This window comes from Xiphophorus hellerii, chromosome 12 (assembly GCF_003331165.1).
Source record: "Xiphophorus hellerii strain 12219 chromosome 12, Xiphophorus_hellerii-4.1, whole genome shotgun sequence".
NCBI classification, from domain to species: Eukaryota; Metazoa; Chordata; class Actinopteri; order Cyprinodontiformes; family Poeciliidae; genus Xiphophorus; species Xiphophorus hellerii.
Window position 1 is genome coordinate 6299636 of NC_045683.1, and position 18023 is coordinate 6317658.

At 39.5% G+C, this 18023-nt stretch overlaps 2 protein-coding genes across 2 annotated transcripts; both read left to right on the forward strand.

Annotated features, from left to right (window-relative positions):
* Positions 1 to 2226: 2226 nt before the first annotated feature.
* On the forward strand, positions 2227 to 3881 carry epgn (epithelial mitogen homolog (mouse)). Its single transcript, XM_032579740.1, has 5 exons — positions 2227 to 2352; positions 2571 to 2702; positions 3033 to 3153; positions 3265 to 3417; positions 3649 to 3881. The coding sequence occupies exons 1-5, from the start codon at positions 2319 to 2321 to the stop codon at positions 3701 to 3703; spliced, it is 495 nt and encodes a 164-aa protein (XP_032435631.1). The 5' UTR covers positions 2227 to 2318; the 3' UTR covers positions 3704 to 3881.
* Positions 3882 to 7798: 3917 nt separating this feature from the next.
* LOC116730482 (proepiregulin-like) lies at positions 7799 to 16120 on the forward strand. The gene is made up of 5 exons (XM_032579757.1): positions 7799 to 7967; positions 11262 to 11345; positions 13148 to 13271; positions 13380 to 13526; positions 15365 to 16120. The coding sequence occupies exons 1-5, from the start codon at positions 7928 to 7930 to the stop codon at positions 15429 to 15431; spliced, it is 462 nt and encodes a 153-aa protein (XP_032435648.1). The 5' UTR covers positions 7799 to 7927; the 3' UTR covers positions 15432 to 16120.
* The last annotated feature ends 1903 nt before the right edge of the window (positions 16121 to 18023 follow it).

Here is an 18023-nt window from a genome sequence, read left to right on the forward strand (position 1 = left end):
TCTATCTGGACCATGCAGTATTGCAACAGATAACTACACTGCTTTTAGATGTAACTGTATTTCATTATGTAAACAGTATATAACTTAAGAGGTTTAGCTTAGAATAGTTGACACACATTTTTTAGACTTGGAGAGGATACTGGCAAAAAAAAACCCAAAAACATTGTAAAATCTTCAATGGAATGCAATGGGGATGGTTTAGCTTGTCTCCTCAATTTGGTAAAAACTGGGTCCCAGAAAAAAAATTCTCTCAACCACAAAAGCCCTGAAAAACTTTCCCTACAAGAACTAATTGTGATGTGTTTATTTCTCAGACTTGTGAATCAAACTTTTGTTTACTTGAAACAGCCAAGCTAGATTTGTCTTGTCATCTCAAGAAAACGCCAGTTTTTGGGTTTTTTAAAAAAAAAAAAATAGCTTCAGGTTGTTATGTACCAACAAACAGTCTTGACAATCAAGGGGAGGGTAATGAAACGGGTTATACCCAGTTTCATTGTTTTCCCCTTAATATCACTCTCAGTATCACTTCCATGAAACTTCAGTGGAGACATGGTTCATTGTAACGAACAGAAAGTGGGTACACTGTGGTCACAAAGGGATGGATATGACCAGGATAGCTGAGATGTTTAGTCATAATTGCTACTAAGGGGCCCAGTTTGGCCAAGCAAATACTCCCACACCATCACAAGCCTGAAATGTTGAGTCATGCTGTCTTGTAGTTTATGCCAAATGCTAGCCATTCATCCTAGCTGACAGGAATGCACTCTAATTTTGTCTTTTGTTGATGTAGCCATCTGCTTCAAGGTGCCGTGTGAGATAGTATTCCACATTGTTTGGTAGTGCAGAGTACTTGTATCAAGTACTGTTACATTTTAATCTTCTAGTCTGCCTGTTCTCATATGACCCCTGCAATCAACAAGGTGAAAAGAAATTCTCTTTTTTTGGATCACTTTTCATGAATCCAAGAGATGGTTGTGGGTAAAATCCCAGTAGGCTAGTGATTTTTTAAGATAGTTGGCCCAACCAAAATGGCACCAACAACCAAGCTATGTTCATACTCACTGATACACCTTGTCTTGATGAACTGTTTTCAAACTGTGAAAACATAAAATCTTACCAAGTAATTTTGGGCTAGTTTCTAGTTCAAATATCTTGGTGCACCATAGGAGCTTCTTTAAGCCAGTAAGTTGTTGTGAAATAATGTGTCAGTGGAGCAATACGTTCTAACTTATAAAATGAGAAAAGATTTTTGTTCCACTGGCAGATGATTGTGCTCATATCTAGAATTTTTTCATCAATATTAATAAATTATTGACTTAAAACAAGTTCCTATTTCTTGCTGAAAAGTTATTTGTAAGTTAGTTTTGTCTTATATTAAGTGTACTAAGGTATTTGTACTAAAAACTAGACCAAAAATACATAGTAAGATTTGAAATCTTACTTTTGCTTTGCAAAAACACAAATCTGTCTAGAAGCCTAGGTGTGTTAAGTTATTGCCGTAAGATTGGCTAGGTAGTTAGCCAATAGTAGTGGAAGTGGAGCCTACCACCACCGATTGACCAGTAAAAGACTTGGTTGCCATGGAGACTGATCACTGGCTGTTGGATTCAACTTCATCCCATTCAAATCAATTCAAAGTATCTGGCAAGGATTTGGGGCGTATTTTTTGTATTGAGCAGGAATAACTCATAAAAACAGGTTATGATTTGTAGAATTAAACCATCAGGAGGAAGAAACCACTGCTAACGTCAAACAACTTCACTTGCATTTTTCAGTTATGCATTTACGGTTTGTGTTGTACAAAGATCTTGTCTGCACCTGTTGGACAGAGACACTGAGGCAGCCAAAGACAAGAATCTAGCCAGAAACTTGCTCTTGTAATCTCGTCCCTGATGAAACAGAGAAGTTTACAACAAATGTGATTGTCAGTGGAGCTACTTCTAACAAACTAAAAGACATACTTCAGGTAAACACTCAGCCTCTTACTAGCTTGCGTCTGTGCTTCCAGAGAATACCTTCAATAAAAGGAGCTTTGAGATGAATACGTGACCGTTGCACTACCACTTGCACCCCTGCCAGCAATTAACACCACAGGTGCTGCCTCTGCATGCAGAGGTGAAATGAAATGAAAAGAAGGATGTGGATGTTTTTTTTTCTCCAAAGGAAATGCCTCTTTCTTTGTTGAAACTTGGCAGGTCTTTGATTGGCTGCGAAACATCTTCAAAGGACTGGAGCACATTATATAGCCTGAACAGAGCAGAAGTCTAAGCAGTCAGAAGACGATAAGCAGAAAAAACATCTCACTGACAGAAGACAACATGTCCACACAAAGACAGACATTCCTAAGGAAGGGTGAGCTTCTTGCTTTTTTTTAACGTGTACTTTTGAAATAATAACCATACGGTGATTTTTAATTTTGTGCAAAATGGTAGTAAGCAAACTGAAATTCAGCATTTTAGGGCATGGAAGTTGAACAGTAGAACTTTTAAAAGTCTTTTTTTAACCACAACTTCAAACTAAGCTACTCATGCACTATTCTAATATTAATTAAAATATCTTATTTTTTCCAGTTCTCACCTTCACAGTGACAGTGCTGCTTCTGCTGGCCACAACAGGAAAGTCTGAGGTGTTGAGTGATGGCACGCTGACCACTGTGTCGCCCTCTTTCTTAAATTCGTCTCTGACCTTCCAGACAGTCAACAGTACGTTTCTCTAGTTTTCATATGTTGGAAGAATTAATGTAAGACAAAAAGGCCCCCAAAATTTGCTTCTGAATCATTTCTTTTGAAGCTATTTTAATTTTCCATATGAATAATGAGTAATGAATAACTGACACTGAATGAAAGTAGGAGGGAATTGCATTAAACCAGGCCTTTTGTTCAGGTACCAGCTGAAAAAGTTTCCATTTAGTTTTTTTGTCTGTACTAGACTTTTTAATTATTTTAATTCTACATTCATATAGCAGCATCAGTTGGAAGGACTCTGTTTATTAATTTTGACATGAGTGTTCTTCTCTGCGTCTTTTTCTTCAGGCACCACGGACCAAAGTAAGGTCCAGCTTTCAGTCAGGCCATGTGGAGATGAAAATGAAAAATACTGTTTAAATGATGGCAAGTGCATCTACCCCCAAGACAGCCGCCGACCTTCCTGCATGTAAGCACACAACTGATGACACTGGCCTGTCCTAATGTATTAACAACAGTTTTACACAGGTTGGTTCATGTTTGCTTTAGGAATGCACTCACATTTTTTTCTTCTCTACAGCTGCATGCCTTCTCACAGCGGCCCACGCTGCGAGATCTTCACCGATTTGACTTACCGACCATTAACTGTGGACAAGGTTATTCCCATCTTCTTTGGATGTGTCATGATCTTCATCATTCTGGGTCTTGTATTCTGCTGCATTATCAAAAGGAGGTAAGTAACTGCGGGCTCTGATGACACACATTTAATGCAGAACCAAAGAAATTGCTCGTGTTCAGGCGTGTTGTGATGCAGACATTAAAAAGCTTTTTATAGCTATTTTACATGTGTCAATCAAGATTTATAGTCACTAATGACTTTGCATTCTTATTGTAGAGCATAAGTTTATTTTTTCTCAGAACAAATTTGTAATGATGACATTGAATTTTGTCTTATTCTTTGCAGATGCATAAAATCAGCACCTCTGATAAAAGCCGCTGAATCAGAGACTTCGGTGTGACATCATGAACTCCTCTTCACGATGTTTCTGCACGACTTGAACTGGATTTTATTTTATTACTTAAAGCGAGGTTTTAAGTGTTTTTTAAACTTGAGATATACATATTTTAAAATAACAATGTGAATGCTGAATTTTGTTATGAACAGTTCCATGATAGTTCTGGCCTTGAAAGAAATGAGGAAAAATATTCTATTTATTGTAATTTTATTTTGATTAAATTATTTGCCTTCTTTTTTTATTTAAGGTTTTGTAATAAATTATAAATAAAACATCTGTTTCAAAACTGTTATTTTGAAAGCATGTACTTCTGTCGACATTTAAACAGTCGTTGACAGTGTTAAACATTCACTCTTGCACTTTAGCATGTAATACACATTTGCTTATATAGATTTTTGAGAGTACCAATTAAACCAAAGGAAAACTGTGGATGAACAACATTAATGAACAAAACAGTTATTAAAACCAGATTAAACAATTTATCTTTCAGCTTAATAACATAAAAATGTCAAGTGAAAACAGATAGACTTTAAGCTGTAGATCAGCCTTTAAAGCTATGATGCACTATTTAGGACTTATGAGCTCAATGGATGAACTAGTGTTGTGTGTAGCAGTAATAGGTAGTTTGCAATTTAATGTATTTAAATCCCACCAATCTGTGTGCATGAACCATGCACACAGATTTATAGTCACTTGCACACATTCCAATTAGTTATAAAACAATGCAATCAAGGTCAGTGTATCACTTACGTTAGGTAAAAAATTTACTTTTCTGGAAACTCAGAGAAGTCAATGCACTGGTGGAGATTCACCTTCTAGAAGGAAAACCCCAAAGTGACAGCAGGAGCAACAATAGAATGGATTAAGTCCAAGAAAGCTAATGTGGTAGGGCTCAGTCAAAGCCCAAACCCAAGTCCAACAAAAACTTTGTGACATAAATTGAAAACTGATGTTCTTTAACATATATTGTACAATTCGAACACAAAAGAACAACCAGCATAGGTTTTTATTAGCAAACAAAATGTGCAAACTGGTCAGAAGGAACTTCTCTGGCTCCTGATCAGACTTTGTTGGGGAAACTTACAGTTGAGTAATGAAGTAAATATGACGTCTTACAAAACCAGGAAATGTAGGTTTCATGGAGTCCATAGGGCTTGATTGGTACAGAGGCAGAGAAATTCACAGACCAGACAAGGGCAATGGTCGGGAGGAGACAGAAAACAGGTTGGGATCTGTGACAGTGGTTGTCAACAGACAATCTGGGACTGAGTGAGTGCAAAGCAGGTGCATATAAAGGCAACAATAGAGGTCAAAGCAAACCAGCAGCCAACTAAAACAGAGGGGGCAGGAAAGCAGCATGAACTATTACAGGAGAAAAAGAAAATCATGACATGTTCACAGACACACTCCCTCCAATTTGACTGAGGCTGAGCTAATTTCCAAAGGATGGACAAAAATTTAAGTCTCTAAATGAGTAAATGGAAAGGGCTTCTAATGGCAAACAGTGGATTGGCAAAGTAGTTAAGCATAAATACACTCCATCCATCCATCCATCCATCCATCCATCCATCCATCCATCCATCCATCCATCCATCCATCCATCTTCTTCCGCTTATCCGAGGTCGGGTCGCGGGGGTAGCAGCTTCAGAAGGGAGGCCCAGACTTCCCTCTCCCCAGCCACTTCTTCTAGCTCCTCCGGGGGAATCCCGAGGCGTTCCCAGGCCAGCCGAGAGACATAGTCCCTCCAGCGTGTCCTGGGTCTTCCCCGGGGCCTCCTCCCGGTGGGACGTGCCCGGAACACCTCACCAGGGAGGCGTCTAGGAGGCATCCTGACCAGATGCCCGAGCCACCTCAACTGGCTCCTCTCGATGTGAAGGAGCAGCGGCTCTACTCTGAGTCCCTCCCGGATGACTGAGCTTCTCACCCTATCTCTAAGGGAGAGCCCAGCCACCCTACGGAGAAAACCCATTTCGGCCGCTTGTATCCGCGATCTCGTTCTTTCGGTCATGACCCAAAGCTCATGACCATAGATGAGGGTGGGAACGTAGATCGACCGGTAAATCGAGAGCTTCGCTTTTTGGCTCAGCTCTCTCTTCACCACGACGGACCGGTACAGCGCCCGCTTGACAGCAGACGCTGCGCCAATCCGCCTGTCGATCTCCCGCTCCCTTCTTCCCCCATTCGTGAACAAGATCCCGAGATACTTAAACTCCTCCACTTGGGGCAGGACACCCCCCCTGACCCGGAGAAGGCACTCTACCCTTTTCCGGCTCAAGACCATGGCCTCGGATTTGGAGGCACTGATCCTCATCCCGGCCGCGTCACACTCGGCTGCGAACCGCTCCAGCGAGAGCTGCAGATCACGATCTGATGAAGCCAAAAGGACCACATCGTCTGCAAAAAGCAGAGATGAGATCCTAAGGCCACCAAATCGGATCCCCTCAACACCTTGGCTGCGCCTAGAAATTCTGTCCATGAAAGTGATGAACAGAATCGGTGACAAAGGGCAGCCCTGGCGGAGTCCAACTCTCACCGGAAACGAGCCCGACTTACTGCCGGCAATGCGGACCAGACTCTGACACCGGTCATACAGGGACCTGACAGCCCGTATCAAAGGGCCCGGTACCCCATACTCCCGGAGAACCCCCCACAGGGCTCCCCGAGGGACACGGTCGAACGCCTTCTCCAGGTCCACAAAACACATGTAGACTGGTTGGGCGAACTCCCATGCACCCTCCAGGACCCTGCCGAGGGTGTAGAGCTGGTCCAGCGTTCCACGACCAGGACGAAAACCACACTGCTCTTCCTGAATCCAAGGTTCGACTATCCGACGGACCCTCCTCTCCAGGACCCCTGAATAGACCTTGCCAGGGAGGCTTAAGAGTGTGACCCCTCTATAATTGGAGCACACCCTCCGGTCCCCCTTTTTGAACAGGGGGACCACCACCCCAGTCTGCCAATCCAGGGGAACTGCCCCCGATGTCCATGCGACATTGCAGAGTCGCGTCAACCAACACAACCCTACAACATCCAGAGCCTTAAGGAACTCCGGGCGGATCTCATCCACCCCCGGGGCCCTGCCACCGAGGAGCTTTTTAACCACCTCGGCGACCTCGTCCCCAGAGATTGGAGAGCCCAACCCAGAGTCCCCAGGCTCCGCTTCCTCAGTGGAAGGCATGTTGGTGGGATTGAGGAGGTCTTCGAAGTACTCTGCCCACCGGCCCACAACGTCCCGAGTAGAGGTCAGCAGCACACCATCCCCACTATAAACAGTGTTGGTGCTGCACCGCTTCCCCCCCCTGAGACGCCAGATGGTGGACCAGAATCGCCTCGAAGCCGTACGGAAGTCTTTCTCCATGGCCTCTCCAAACTCCTCTCACGCCCGGGTTTTTGCCTCAGCAACCGCCCGAGCCGCATGCCGCTTCGCCCGCCGGTACCCATCAGCTGCTTCCGGAGTCCCACAGGCCAAAAAGGCCCGATAGGACTCCTTCTTCAGCCTGACGGCATCCCTCACCGAAGGTGTCCACCAGCGGGTTCGAGGGTTGCCGCCGCGACAGGCACCGACAACCTTGCGGCCACAGCTCCGATCGGCCGCCTCGACAATGGAGGCACGGAACACGGTCCACTCAGACTCCATGTCCCCCACCTCCCCCGGGATAAATACACTCCACAATTTAAATCGTTATTTTAGATTTCCCTGTAGCAGGAAACGATTAAAACCAGTTTAGAAATTTTCAAAGCAAAATGAAATTAAAAGTGGTTTAAAACTGTGTTAATCTGTTGTTAAAGTAAATATCTAAAAATAGCAAGAACATTGTTTTGTTGTTAAACACATGTTACTTAAAAATTAATATAAACAAAAACTGGATTTACACATATTCTTCCAAGAAAATAAACCTTGAATTAAAACAAAGACCAAATCAGCGGAAGTTTCAGTGAAAAGCAGTGACTGAGAAAGCCATGACAGTGCAGCGTCATGAAACTGCGGTAGGCTATCTTGGAACCACGTTGATGTAAACTGTTTGCGTGGCCCTTTGAGGTATAATTAATGTAAATCATAGGAGTCCCTCACCACACCCACCCACGCCTCATGACCGAGCCCCCGCGGGGTTTCACTCATCCTCTGGCTTAAGGAGCCTCAGCCCGCACCTTCTTCTCTTCCTGACAGACACATTAGCAAGTCGGAAGCGCCTCTTTGTAATAACCCAGACAAGCAGCGGCTCTGAAATGCGGACCAGAAGACCCCCAGCGTTCCTGTCCCTCATCGGTAAAGTCTGTTTTTATATAAATTAGAGGTTAGAGGTGTTTACAACAGGATATTGTTCTCGGTTTGGGACGGCAGGCAAGTTAAAACTTAGCAAAGGGAAACAAGTAGGACAGGCTTTTAATAAGCACTCCTTATACCGGTATAGTTTGACAGTCTACTTCCACCTATCTTTATATATAATTAATTCAGCTAATTTAGTAGCTTTGTTATTATTAAAGAGAAGAATGAAAAATTCCAGACGTCTTACGTCAATAAAAAATCTATAGCTTGTTCTTATTTGCTTTAGCACAATTTTCTGGATGCTAGATGGTCAAAATGGTATTACTTTTTCAAAAATATCCCTTTCAAAAACCTTCCTATTTGAAGAAACTGGTGCTGTCATACTTCACTATAAGTATACCTGATTTCTTGTTATGACAAATTTAAAGTTCTCTTGAGTTTTGTAAAACGTATTAAGCTTAATCACTCCAAAAATAAACTCAATTATAACAGTTATATTCATTGGTTGATTGTGTTTTACAGGTGCTTCAAAACTATCTCAGACATGAAATGCCTTTTAATTTAGCAAAATGGCTGACAATTTAGACTTAAAATGGCAGGAATTTAAGCTAAGTTAAAGTCTGGTCCACACAGAAAAGATTTTTTTATAAAATGATGGTGTTTTTCCATTTGTTTCCTGCATCCACACAGATACAGCGTTTTAGGGAAACCTAAGTGGTTTTTTTATTTTTTTCTAAAGGGGTCCCAGAGTGAACATTTCATTTTATTCCCATGGATAGCAAACACGTCTTTTGTAAATCTGCTGAATTATCAGCCCAACCTGTAAATCTAATCCGTAACCCCAAACATGCCGCCTATAGCAGTGGTCCCCAACCTTTTTATTACCCCGACTTGGCAATTTTGCGGGGTGAGAGGGTGGGGCAGCCCGTGGGGTTTTCCCTGACTGGGAGGGAGAACTCATCCTGTTGAATGTGACAGGTAGCCAATCAGAAAGCGCCATGCTAGGCCATGCTAACTAGCCTCAGCACTCATGGCAGACTCCATTGTAATGAACCAGAGAACAAGGGGGAGGATGCGAATAGCCTGATTGACAGCGCTAAGACCCTCCTCCTGGCTCTGATTGGTTGTTTTTGGCGCAGTGTATTTGTGCAAATAACACCAAGACCATATGGGGAACGCAGAGGAACTGGATTTTTGTCACAGATTGTCTATATTACATTTTACCACCATGACATAGTGAGAACTTTACATGTAAAAATCTTATTTATTTATTTATTTTTCCATAAAAGTTACATACTGAAGTTTTAGAGGCTTAATGGGGAAACATTATTGTGATGACATGCCAAGTACCTGAAAATGTAGGAGCTTCTTAAAGCGACAGAGGCCCAATTTCAAGTCGATTAATTGCAAAGTCCAAACTATTTTAAATCATGTTTGATATACAACATTTTTATAACAACTGAAGGCAACAGAGTTACTTGATTGTGCTATAAAATGTCCCTATGTGCCCAGAAAATACATAATACTGCCCCTTTAATATCAGATGTTGAAATCAGCCCAAGTCATCCCTGTCATAAACTGAGATTGAAAGGCAAGGCAACAAACATGTAGCTTACTTTGGGAAATATGACCTTTATGTTCATTATGACGTGGGGACTAAAATCAAAATCAATTCAAGGAGGGTGGGCAAAGATCCTCCTCTCAAATGCATAAAAAATAATATGAATACAAGCTGCAGTGGATCCACTAAATGATGGCAGATATTTTGGCAGATAACAAAATGTGTTATAAATTTGCGCTAATTCAAATGTTTAAGGTACATTTTTACCCAGTTTAGCAAGAATTTGTTACTAATAATGTCTTCATATGAAACACAATCAAGTTGATTATCCTATGGATCCATGAAAGACTGATTCTTTATTTTTATTTGAAATGGAAATTTAGCTGTCCATAATGTCAGAAAACCTGTTTTATGTATATTATGAACTAGTCTTTGGAAATCGTTCAGTTAGTCTGATTAGCAGACATTGGTGTCTTTAGAGAGAAACATTTAATTTATTTATTCAAATGAAGTGACTAAAAGGTGCTTTATCAGTAAGGAATAAATTTTTGCTATTTGATGGGCACACCACTAAACCTAGTTACAAAAGCTCCCAACAATCAGCCTTGGTTTCCTTGTTGTACACAGAGATTAACATCTACGCAGCCATAACAACAAAAACAGTTAAATGGACGCTGTTTTGAGGCGAGTGTTACTAGATTCATATCCAAACACATCTTGGATTTAGAGCCTTATGTTTTTCTAACCTGGCTGCTGGAATGTGGGCGTCCTTACATACTGTGCGTTATAAAGCTTTGCAGGTCAGAACAGGCAAAGAGGGCCAGGCCACCAAGCCGCTCTACGTCACATCCTGCAGCTGACAGCGCTTCTTACCAAACTAGGTTATTTTCCTCTGTCATTTTTTTACGACTTCTGGATTTTTCCTTTACGACTTCTGGATAAGGCTCTGTTTAGAGCCTTATCTAAACAGAGTCAGCAAAGAGGAATTAAAACTGATCTTTGTGGTCTAATCAACATAATGAGATTCATTCTCACAGGCTATAAATCATGTGAAGTCAAAAAACAAGTTTCTACATACCTAGATTGTTTGTGCAAATGGAAATTACCTTTGTTACAGAAAAGATCCATTTTTGAGATTTGAGACAAGTATGACTTTAATGACAAGTATGTCAATATGTTAGCTGACATACTTGACATACACTTTAGTTGAAATTACCAAATGTTTACAGCAGTTGAAACGAAGAGTATTTTGTTTCAACTGCAACATTTAAATCAGTTAATATTTTCCCCCTAGCCACTGGGTAGTGACAGAGCTGTAACTGTTGACATATTAAAGGTTAACCCGTTTTCACATCTGGTCCAAACCATGTCACATCTGCACACATCCATTGATTGTGAGGTTTTGGATTTACGAAGACCAGCTCACGTTTTGAAAGGACATGAATAACTCTAACAGGGATTCTTTGTCAGCGTGACTCAGCTTAAAAAAGGCTTGTTTGTTTTTTCTTTCTTCTTCAACCATTGACCTAGTACTTGAATAATGGTTTGTAAATCTGTTGATATTGAGTTGCATTGCCATTGTTGAGACTAGAGGTATTTTAAGATGACAGAGAACCACTTTGATTATAGTTTTCACTGAACAATTGCTGAATTGTAAAGTTATTTTCTTTATTCACCTCAGACCTGATTTTTCTTTTGTGTAAAGTACAATCATTGCTGTTTTTCATCAATAGGTGTTGTGCTAATTTGGCCATATGTACTCACCATGAGTATTTCATCCAGACTCCAAACCACAGGCAGTTCCTCTCTAACTGCAGGTAATGACCAATAAAGTTGAACTTTTTGTGGGGGGTGATTTTGATTTAACTGATCGCATGCTAATCCCTGAACATAGGTCTCAAAGGTTTTTGTAATACATATTGGTAAAGAGAAAAATGTAGTTAATAAATTGAAGGTTATAACTGTGGCAGTTTTTGTGATATAGACCACAGGGCAGTGTTTCAATAGGTTTGGAATGGTGTCCAGGGGTGATACCACATCAACAAATGTCAAAGAAAATAATATAACTTGTCTGTGTGTTGTGCTCTGAAACATGTTTCTATTGCTTCCATGTTCCCCTCCAGTGAGCAGGTGTCCTCTGCTTTTTGCTGAAAGCAACAAAATTAGCTCATGTTCTTTGTGCTGGTCTGCCTTCAGTCACACTCCATTATCTTAGATACTTTTCTGTATTTTAATTGTTTAGGTCAGGGCAGATGAGGAACTTGTGCATTCATGCGATAACGGCTGCTAATCTATAATTATTATGTAGTTTATTTTTAACTTCTCATATTTTATGCTGTAATGCACAATAAATTGCTAGAGTTTATGTCACCAAAGCAGTAAATAAGGTAAATAAATCTTTAGCAGTTTATATTTCCGTTATCCTTTTGGACATTATTCAGTGTACAAATGTTATTAAAGAAAATAGGCATGTATTAAGGATTGACACCTTTTGATCAGGCGCTGAGCCTCTTTTTGGTAGGAGACATAAACATTGCTCAGACAAGGATGAGTAGCTTTAATGGGTCTTGTACACCTGGTTTCTTTTCACATCATCCACCACAAACATGACGTGTGCTAAGTGTCAACTTGTGACTGTAAATGACTGTGGCAACATGAATTAGGTTTATGTCTGTCTTTTTACAAGCTTTAAAGAAGCACCACAACCACTACTGTGAACTGAAAGAGCATTTTCATGGTTTAGGATTAGTCTTACTGCATCATGCTTTTTACTTTTACTTGAGTAATGTTATTTTGAAGTAAGACTTCTCTTACTTGATTAGGATTTCTGGCTACTCTTCCAAGCTCTAGTTACATTACTGAGTACAGATTAAGCATGTTTTCAACCAAACACACAAATATCATTGTTAAAAATTTTTTTTTGGTCTGCTGAGCCCAGTGTGCCATTTGTAGGTCAAATTAATAAAAAGTTAACAGAATAACTATTTATCAGAAATGCTTTGCTGTTTTTTGGGAGGTGAATATGACTCGATGGGTGGAGTAGTCTTTACATTCCAAAAGTTTTGGTCCACGCCTCCTCCTGCCAGGCGTGACTGTGCCCCTGGGAAAGACCCTTATCTAACAATCTGTGCATCAATGTATGACAGTGTGCATTTTTGTGAGTAGATATGGATGAGTGTATCTCTAATGCAGTGTTTCTCAATTCTAGTCCTCACGCCCCCCCTGCCTGCATGTTTTAGGTGTTTCCCTTCTGCCACACGCCTGGATTGAATAATGGGTGATTAACAGGTTTCTGCAGTACTGGATGGTCACGCAATCATTTGAATCAGCTGTTCTGGTATAGAGGCACATCTAAAACATGCAGAGCAGGGGGGCTGAGGACTGGAATTGAGAAGCACTGCTCTAATGTAACCTGTATGATAAGAATACTGTCACACAAACCACACAAACTGTCTGTTGCCAGCTCATTCAACTTTTTTGTTCTTTCTTTGCAGCCAAAAGAGATTCCTTATCCTTATTAGACTGTTTGTAATAATGTTACCCTAACCCTATTAATAAACTGTGGAATATTTAACCCAAAAGGATCAACATGAATTTTGATCAACTAAATCTGTTGCAGGTCAGGAAGAGCGCCCTCATATGACCAAACGCTCAACTACAAGCTGCGAAAGAGAGTTTGACACCTTCTGCTTTAACAATGGCAAGTGCATTCTGCTGGAGGACATAAAAGAACACCACTGCAAGTAGGTACATGCCTTAAATGTATGTGTGCGTGTGTGTGTGTGTGTTTCCTGTTCCTTTGCTTTGTCACTGTCCATAACTAATACGTGACACCTCTGTTTGTATTGCAGGTGTAAGAAGGGATTTTATGGCCCTAGGTGTGCCACCCCAGAGCTCGTTGGTCGGCCAATGGATGAAGAGCAAGTGGTAGTCATCTTGTTCTGTGTGACCCTGCTGATGATTGGTCTCGGTGGGGCTTTATACTTCTTCTACAAGTGGTAAGGCTTTCATCCATGAATGAATGAGTCTAATGGTGTGTAACCTTTGATCTCTGAAAGATAAAGGCTAAGGGCCACAGGTAACAATTAAAGCTGATTATGAGCCACACTTGAAACAACAGTTGACTCAGATGGATTCAGACCATTAAACAGACACATGAGAATATAGAGCACAAAAGCAAGAGAACCCGGGAAAAAAGGTCAACATCAGTGATTCTCAAACATCGCAGGCTTAAAATTTCCAACCCTGCCATGCCAATAAGACTAGATGGTTAGACTAGGCCAAAATGTATCCTTTTGGTTTACGTATGAAATGCCACAGTGATCATAAATGCAGTTGTGAAGAAATTTAAGGTTGGGTCTGTTTACAGAAGAATATCAGAAGCTTGGACCTCTCAAAGCACTTTCCTATCCATTATGATAGTGGAAGCATCATGCTGTGGGATGATTTTCTTCACCAGGGAAAATTAATTAGGTCAAGGTTGACAGGAAGATTAGTGGAGCTAAGTATATGGCAATCCTGAAAAAAACCATATTTGAGGCTGGAAAAATGTTTAAAAATGACGTGGGGTGGATGTTGACCCTCCTGTAGGAAAACAACTCTAAACATACAGACTGAGTTACAATGGAGTAGTTAAGATTAGAGTTACACAATATGTTGATTTGCAATCAACATAGGTATATATACATATGTGTAATATGCATTATCTCAATGGGAAATAACTACTTGGATTAAATAATAAATAATAATAAATGAATAAGAATATTATATTTAAGGCACTCTTAACATTTTCATGCCAGCAATGTATCTGGCTATTTGCATTGATATTTCCTGCCAGAGAAAACTCCACCTGATATAAATTTTAGTGACCTAACAGTGATGACATTTTAATGATGAAATCAAACAATAGTTAGAAATTGCAGTTATCCAAATTGATGTTAATGTCTCAATATCTGATAATACTATTGCAATTGCATGTTTTTCTAATGCAATCCATTCAGTATGACTAACCCTATATTAGTCACTATTTTGCAAGGAAGAGTAGATAAAAATGTTAGTCTATACGTTTGCAAAGCTAAGACATACACTGAAGGACTTTCAGCAGTTGCAACTAAAGGTGATAAACATTAAGAAGGGCTGAAGACAAATACATGCCACACGTTTAAAATTTTGACCTGTAGAAACATTTGTAAATAATATTAAATCACATGCTCACTAGTTTTCCCAAATCATCTAAAACATGCAGGTTATAGCTTGTAAAAAGCACTTCTTCTGAAATATGTTGATAATGAGTATGTTCTTTGTTTCTGGAAATCAACTCTAGACCTTCTAGTTTCTTATTTATGACGAACCGTTTGCTCCCAAAATTCACTTTGAGAGACACAGATTAAAAGACAAAAATTAAAGGATATGGCGACCTCTAGGGACAGGTACCTGTAATTACAGGAGAAGGATTATTTGTTTTGAACCAAGAATGCAATAAATAAACACAAAGGAAACAATTTCACAAATAACAAATAGTTATATCAGACCCAAAGTATAGAAGCTAAACTAAAATACAGATTATTTTCATGAAAATACATCTTTAAGTGTGAATCACAGCGTCCCTGACACAGCCTTTGACGTTTTACAGCAAACTACTTACTTTAGGGTGTAAAGAACTCCACTAGCATCCCACTTCCTGTAGAAACATGTCACACCACAGGGTGAGATTACTCATTCCTCCAAAACACTTATTAGGGAAGGTTCAAATGATTTTTAAAGCCCCGATAAAAACAAGGTCAGAGATTTAATAATGCCTTTCGAAGGGGAATGAATTATGTGTTGCTTTTTACAGGTACAAGAAGAACAAATTCCCAGGGCAGCCGAAGCGGCAGGGTTACAAAGGAGTCCAGATGGTTTAAAGTGTCGTGCAAATACACCCCCATGGCGACTGATGCTGGATTTTTCCTGTTTTCTGAATAAAAGTTGACCATACAAAGATGTTTCCAGACAAGCCCACACTTTAAAGCACTGCTGTATGTTTATCAAGCAGACAGATCATCCCGTAGAGATTAAAATATTCAAAAGAGGGCAGCTCTTTGTGTGGTAGCAACTGTTTTCCAGCTGTACTGGTTCTTAAGTTTCGGCACCTGTTACACTCAGTTTGAAAAGATGAATAGTGAGACAAACAAAAACGGTTTCCAGTGGGAGAAACCACCCACATGAGGGCAGAGATCTCACATAAGACGATCAAATAAAATGTATAAACGGTGAGAAACGACAGAAACTCAAATTAATCTGTTTCATCTACATGTTTAAAGTAAGAAGAGTAAAAAATACAGTCATGTTCTTCCTCTTTTCTCCACTGTAGATGTTTTATATTTATTTGTAGCTTGCTTTAAATTGTATATTTATGATTGATTTTTGTTACGGGGACTTGTAGTGTAGTTAAATGTTTCTAAATTATTTTAAAGTGTTAATATATAGACAGACATATCAATTTTTAAAGTTCTGTTATTTGTGAATATAAATGCAACTTGAATTTGTACCTGATCTTATGTGTGTCCATGTTTTCACTTCCACAATAAAGCTCATGTTCTCTCCTTTTTCACATGTTTCCATGCGGTTTTCACATCTCTGCGTGATGACCTTGCATTAGTATGAAATGTCAGCTGTTTTGTGGCATAAATCCTAAAACTATAAATTAAATCATTTGTATAATTTTTTACTTAAAATTGTGCTTCAATTACTGAGTCATATTGATGTTAATATGTTCTTTTCTTTTTCTTTAATTTCACTTTGAAAGAGACACAAGACGATTTTTCTTATGTATTTTATTTTATTTGCGCTGACGTTGTGTCTAAAGTCAGAAGAAAAACAACGTGTTTTATATAGTGTGTTGTTCTTTGAACACCAGTCTTAAGACAGAGGTAAAACATTTTTTTGATTTTGTATTTTATCTAAACATTTGTTTGAAGAACAATTTTAAATTGAGGGTTATTTAAATTTTATTTTTATGTACTTTATTCTAACATACCAGAAGCTTAATGTTAGCCTGTTTTGTCAAATCCAAATCCAGTTTAACCAACAGTTGTTTTAATGGTTTTGTGAGTAGTAGCCTTTATTTAGTAGTTAGACAGGAAAGTGGGTTAGAGACGGGGAAGGCATGTCACAAAGGTCACCGAACACGTGACAGCAGTGTCAAGGACTAAGGTATCCGTACATGAGTCGTGTTTTACCCCAGCATCACCCTCAAATCCAGTTTAAATATGTGTTTGGGATTATTCTCCCAGTGGAATGCATAATTGTGTCTAACTGTGTGATTACTGAGTAGAGAGGAAGCTGAAACGTTTGGAGGTAGGACCTTTGTCATGCCGAGAGCCATTTTAAATTTAAAACTGTTTCACTGTGCTAACTGACAATAGTTTTTTTATTTTTATTTTTTTTTAAACAGCTTTCGCATTTTAGTCAGTCGGAGCTTTGGAGGTCATTGTTAACCAATTTCCTTCCATCTGAGCCTGACCCTGACATTTTTGGGCCTGATGGTTGAAACTTTCATACTCGGTGGTTTAACTGGATAATTATCCCATAACATCACAACCTTTGGCTTGCAAATGACAATACAGGCTAACATAAGGCTTGTGGAATTGACACAACCTCAACCCTTTGGAAAATGTATGGACTCTGTTTATGGCAAAGTAGGTGCCAGGAAACAAACCACCTGAAGTGAGGTCAATCAATTCTGATAAAAAAAGTGGAAAAATGTCTGGCCAGAACCTTACAGAAGGCAACAAAAAGATTGTGGTTTCTCTTCAATTTGCTGAGGGGCATTTTAGCAAAGTATTGGTGATGTGTATACACATATTTTGACATTCATATTCAAATTCGTTTTAAATTAAATCTCAAGCTCCCAATTCAGTTTAAAAAAAACAACAAAAAACATTGAGATTGCTTCATAATCATTTCATCTTGAAAAAATAAGATATTAAATGCATTTTTCAATAAATAAGTAAATGCATGATATTTATGTTTAGGATTTATACATTTAACAGATGTGCACAGGCAGATGTACACATTGTAGTTCACTGATGAAGAGTTACTTTCACATGTTGCTAACATATAGTTTGTTTTAGACAGTCAGATCAATTAAAATGGAATACAAAAAGGGGAGCAGACACTTTTCTGAACACCAAGTTTTAGATGTTAGCTAATGATAGATTTTCCTCAAAAATTCAAAGTAAACATTTAAAACCAGTATAAAAAATAACATCAACTCTGCAGTTGCACTAAACACTGTGATGGGAATATTGAGTAACTCAATTCCAAGAAAAACACTTGGGGTTCATTTAAAGGGGTGGGAGGATTTCAGACCGAAAGAAAGCAAGAAAATCCCAATGACAGCCCATGTGCAGACCAGCTGGTAATACTCCAATCAAAGTGTCCTGCTCAACATCCTGCCTTCTTTGTTATCTTCTCTTTTTTGCACAGTACACTGTTATTTTGCACTGTTGCCT

Excerpts from the sequence above, each read along its gene's own strand:
- epgn (XM_032579740.1), top strand. The coding sequence starts at position 2,319 with ATGTCCACACAAAGACAGACATTCCTAAGGAAGG. Across the intron at positions 3,154-3,264 it reads AGCCGCCGACCTTCCTGCAT|CTGCATGCCTTCTCACAGCG; the intron begins GTAAGCACACAA and ends TCTTCTCTACAG. Across the intron at positions 3,418-3,648 it reads TGCTGCATTATCAAAAGGAG|ATGCATAAAATCAGCACCTC; the intron begins GTAAGTAACTGC and ends TATTCTTTGCAG.
- LOC116730482 (XM_032579757.1), top strand. The coding sequence starts at position 7,928 with ATGCGGACCAGAAGACCCCCAGCGTTCCTGTCCCTCATCG. Across the intron at positions 11,346-13,147 it reads CAGTTCCTCTCTAACTGCAG|GTCAGGAAGAGCGCCCTCAT; the intron begins GTAATGACCAAT and ends AATCTGTTGCAG. Across the intron at positions 13,527-15,364 it reads TTATACTTCTTCTACAAGTG|GTACAAGAAGAACAAATTCC; the intron begins GTAAGGCTTTCA and ends TGCTTTTTACAG.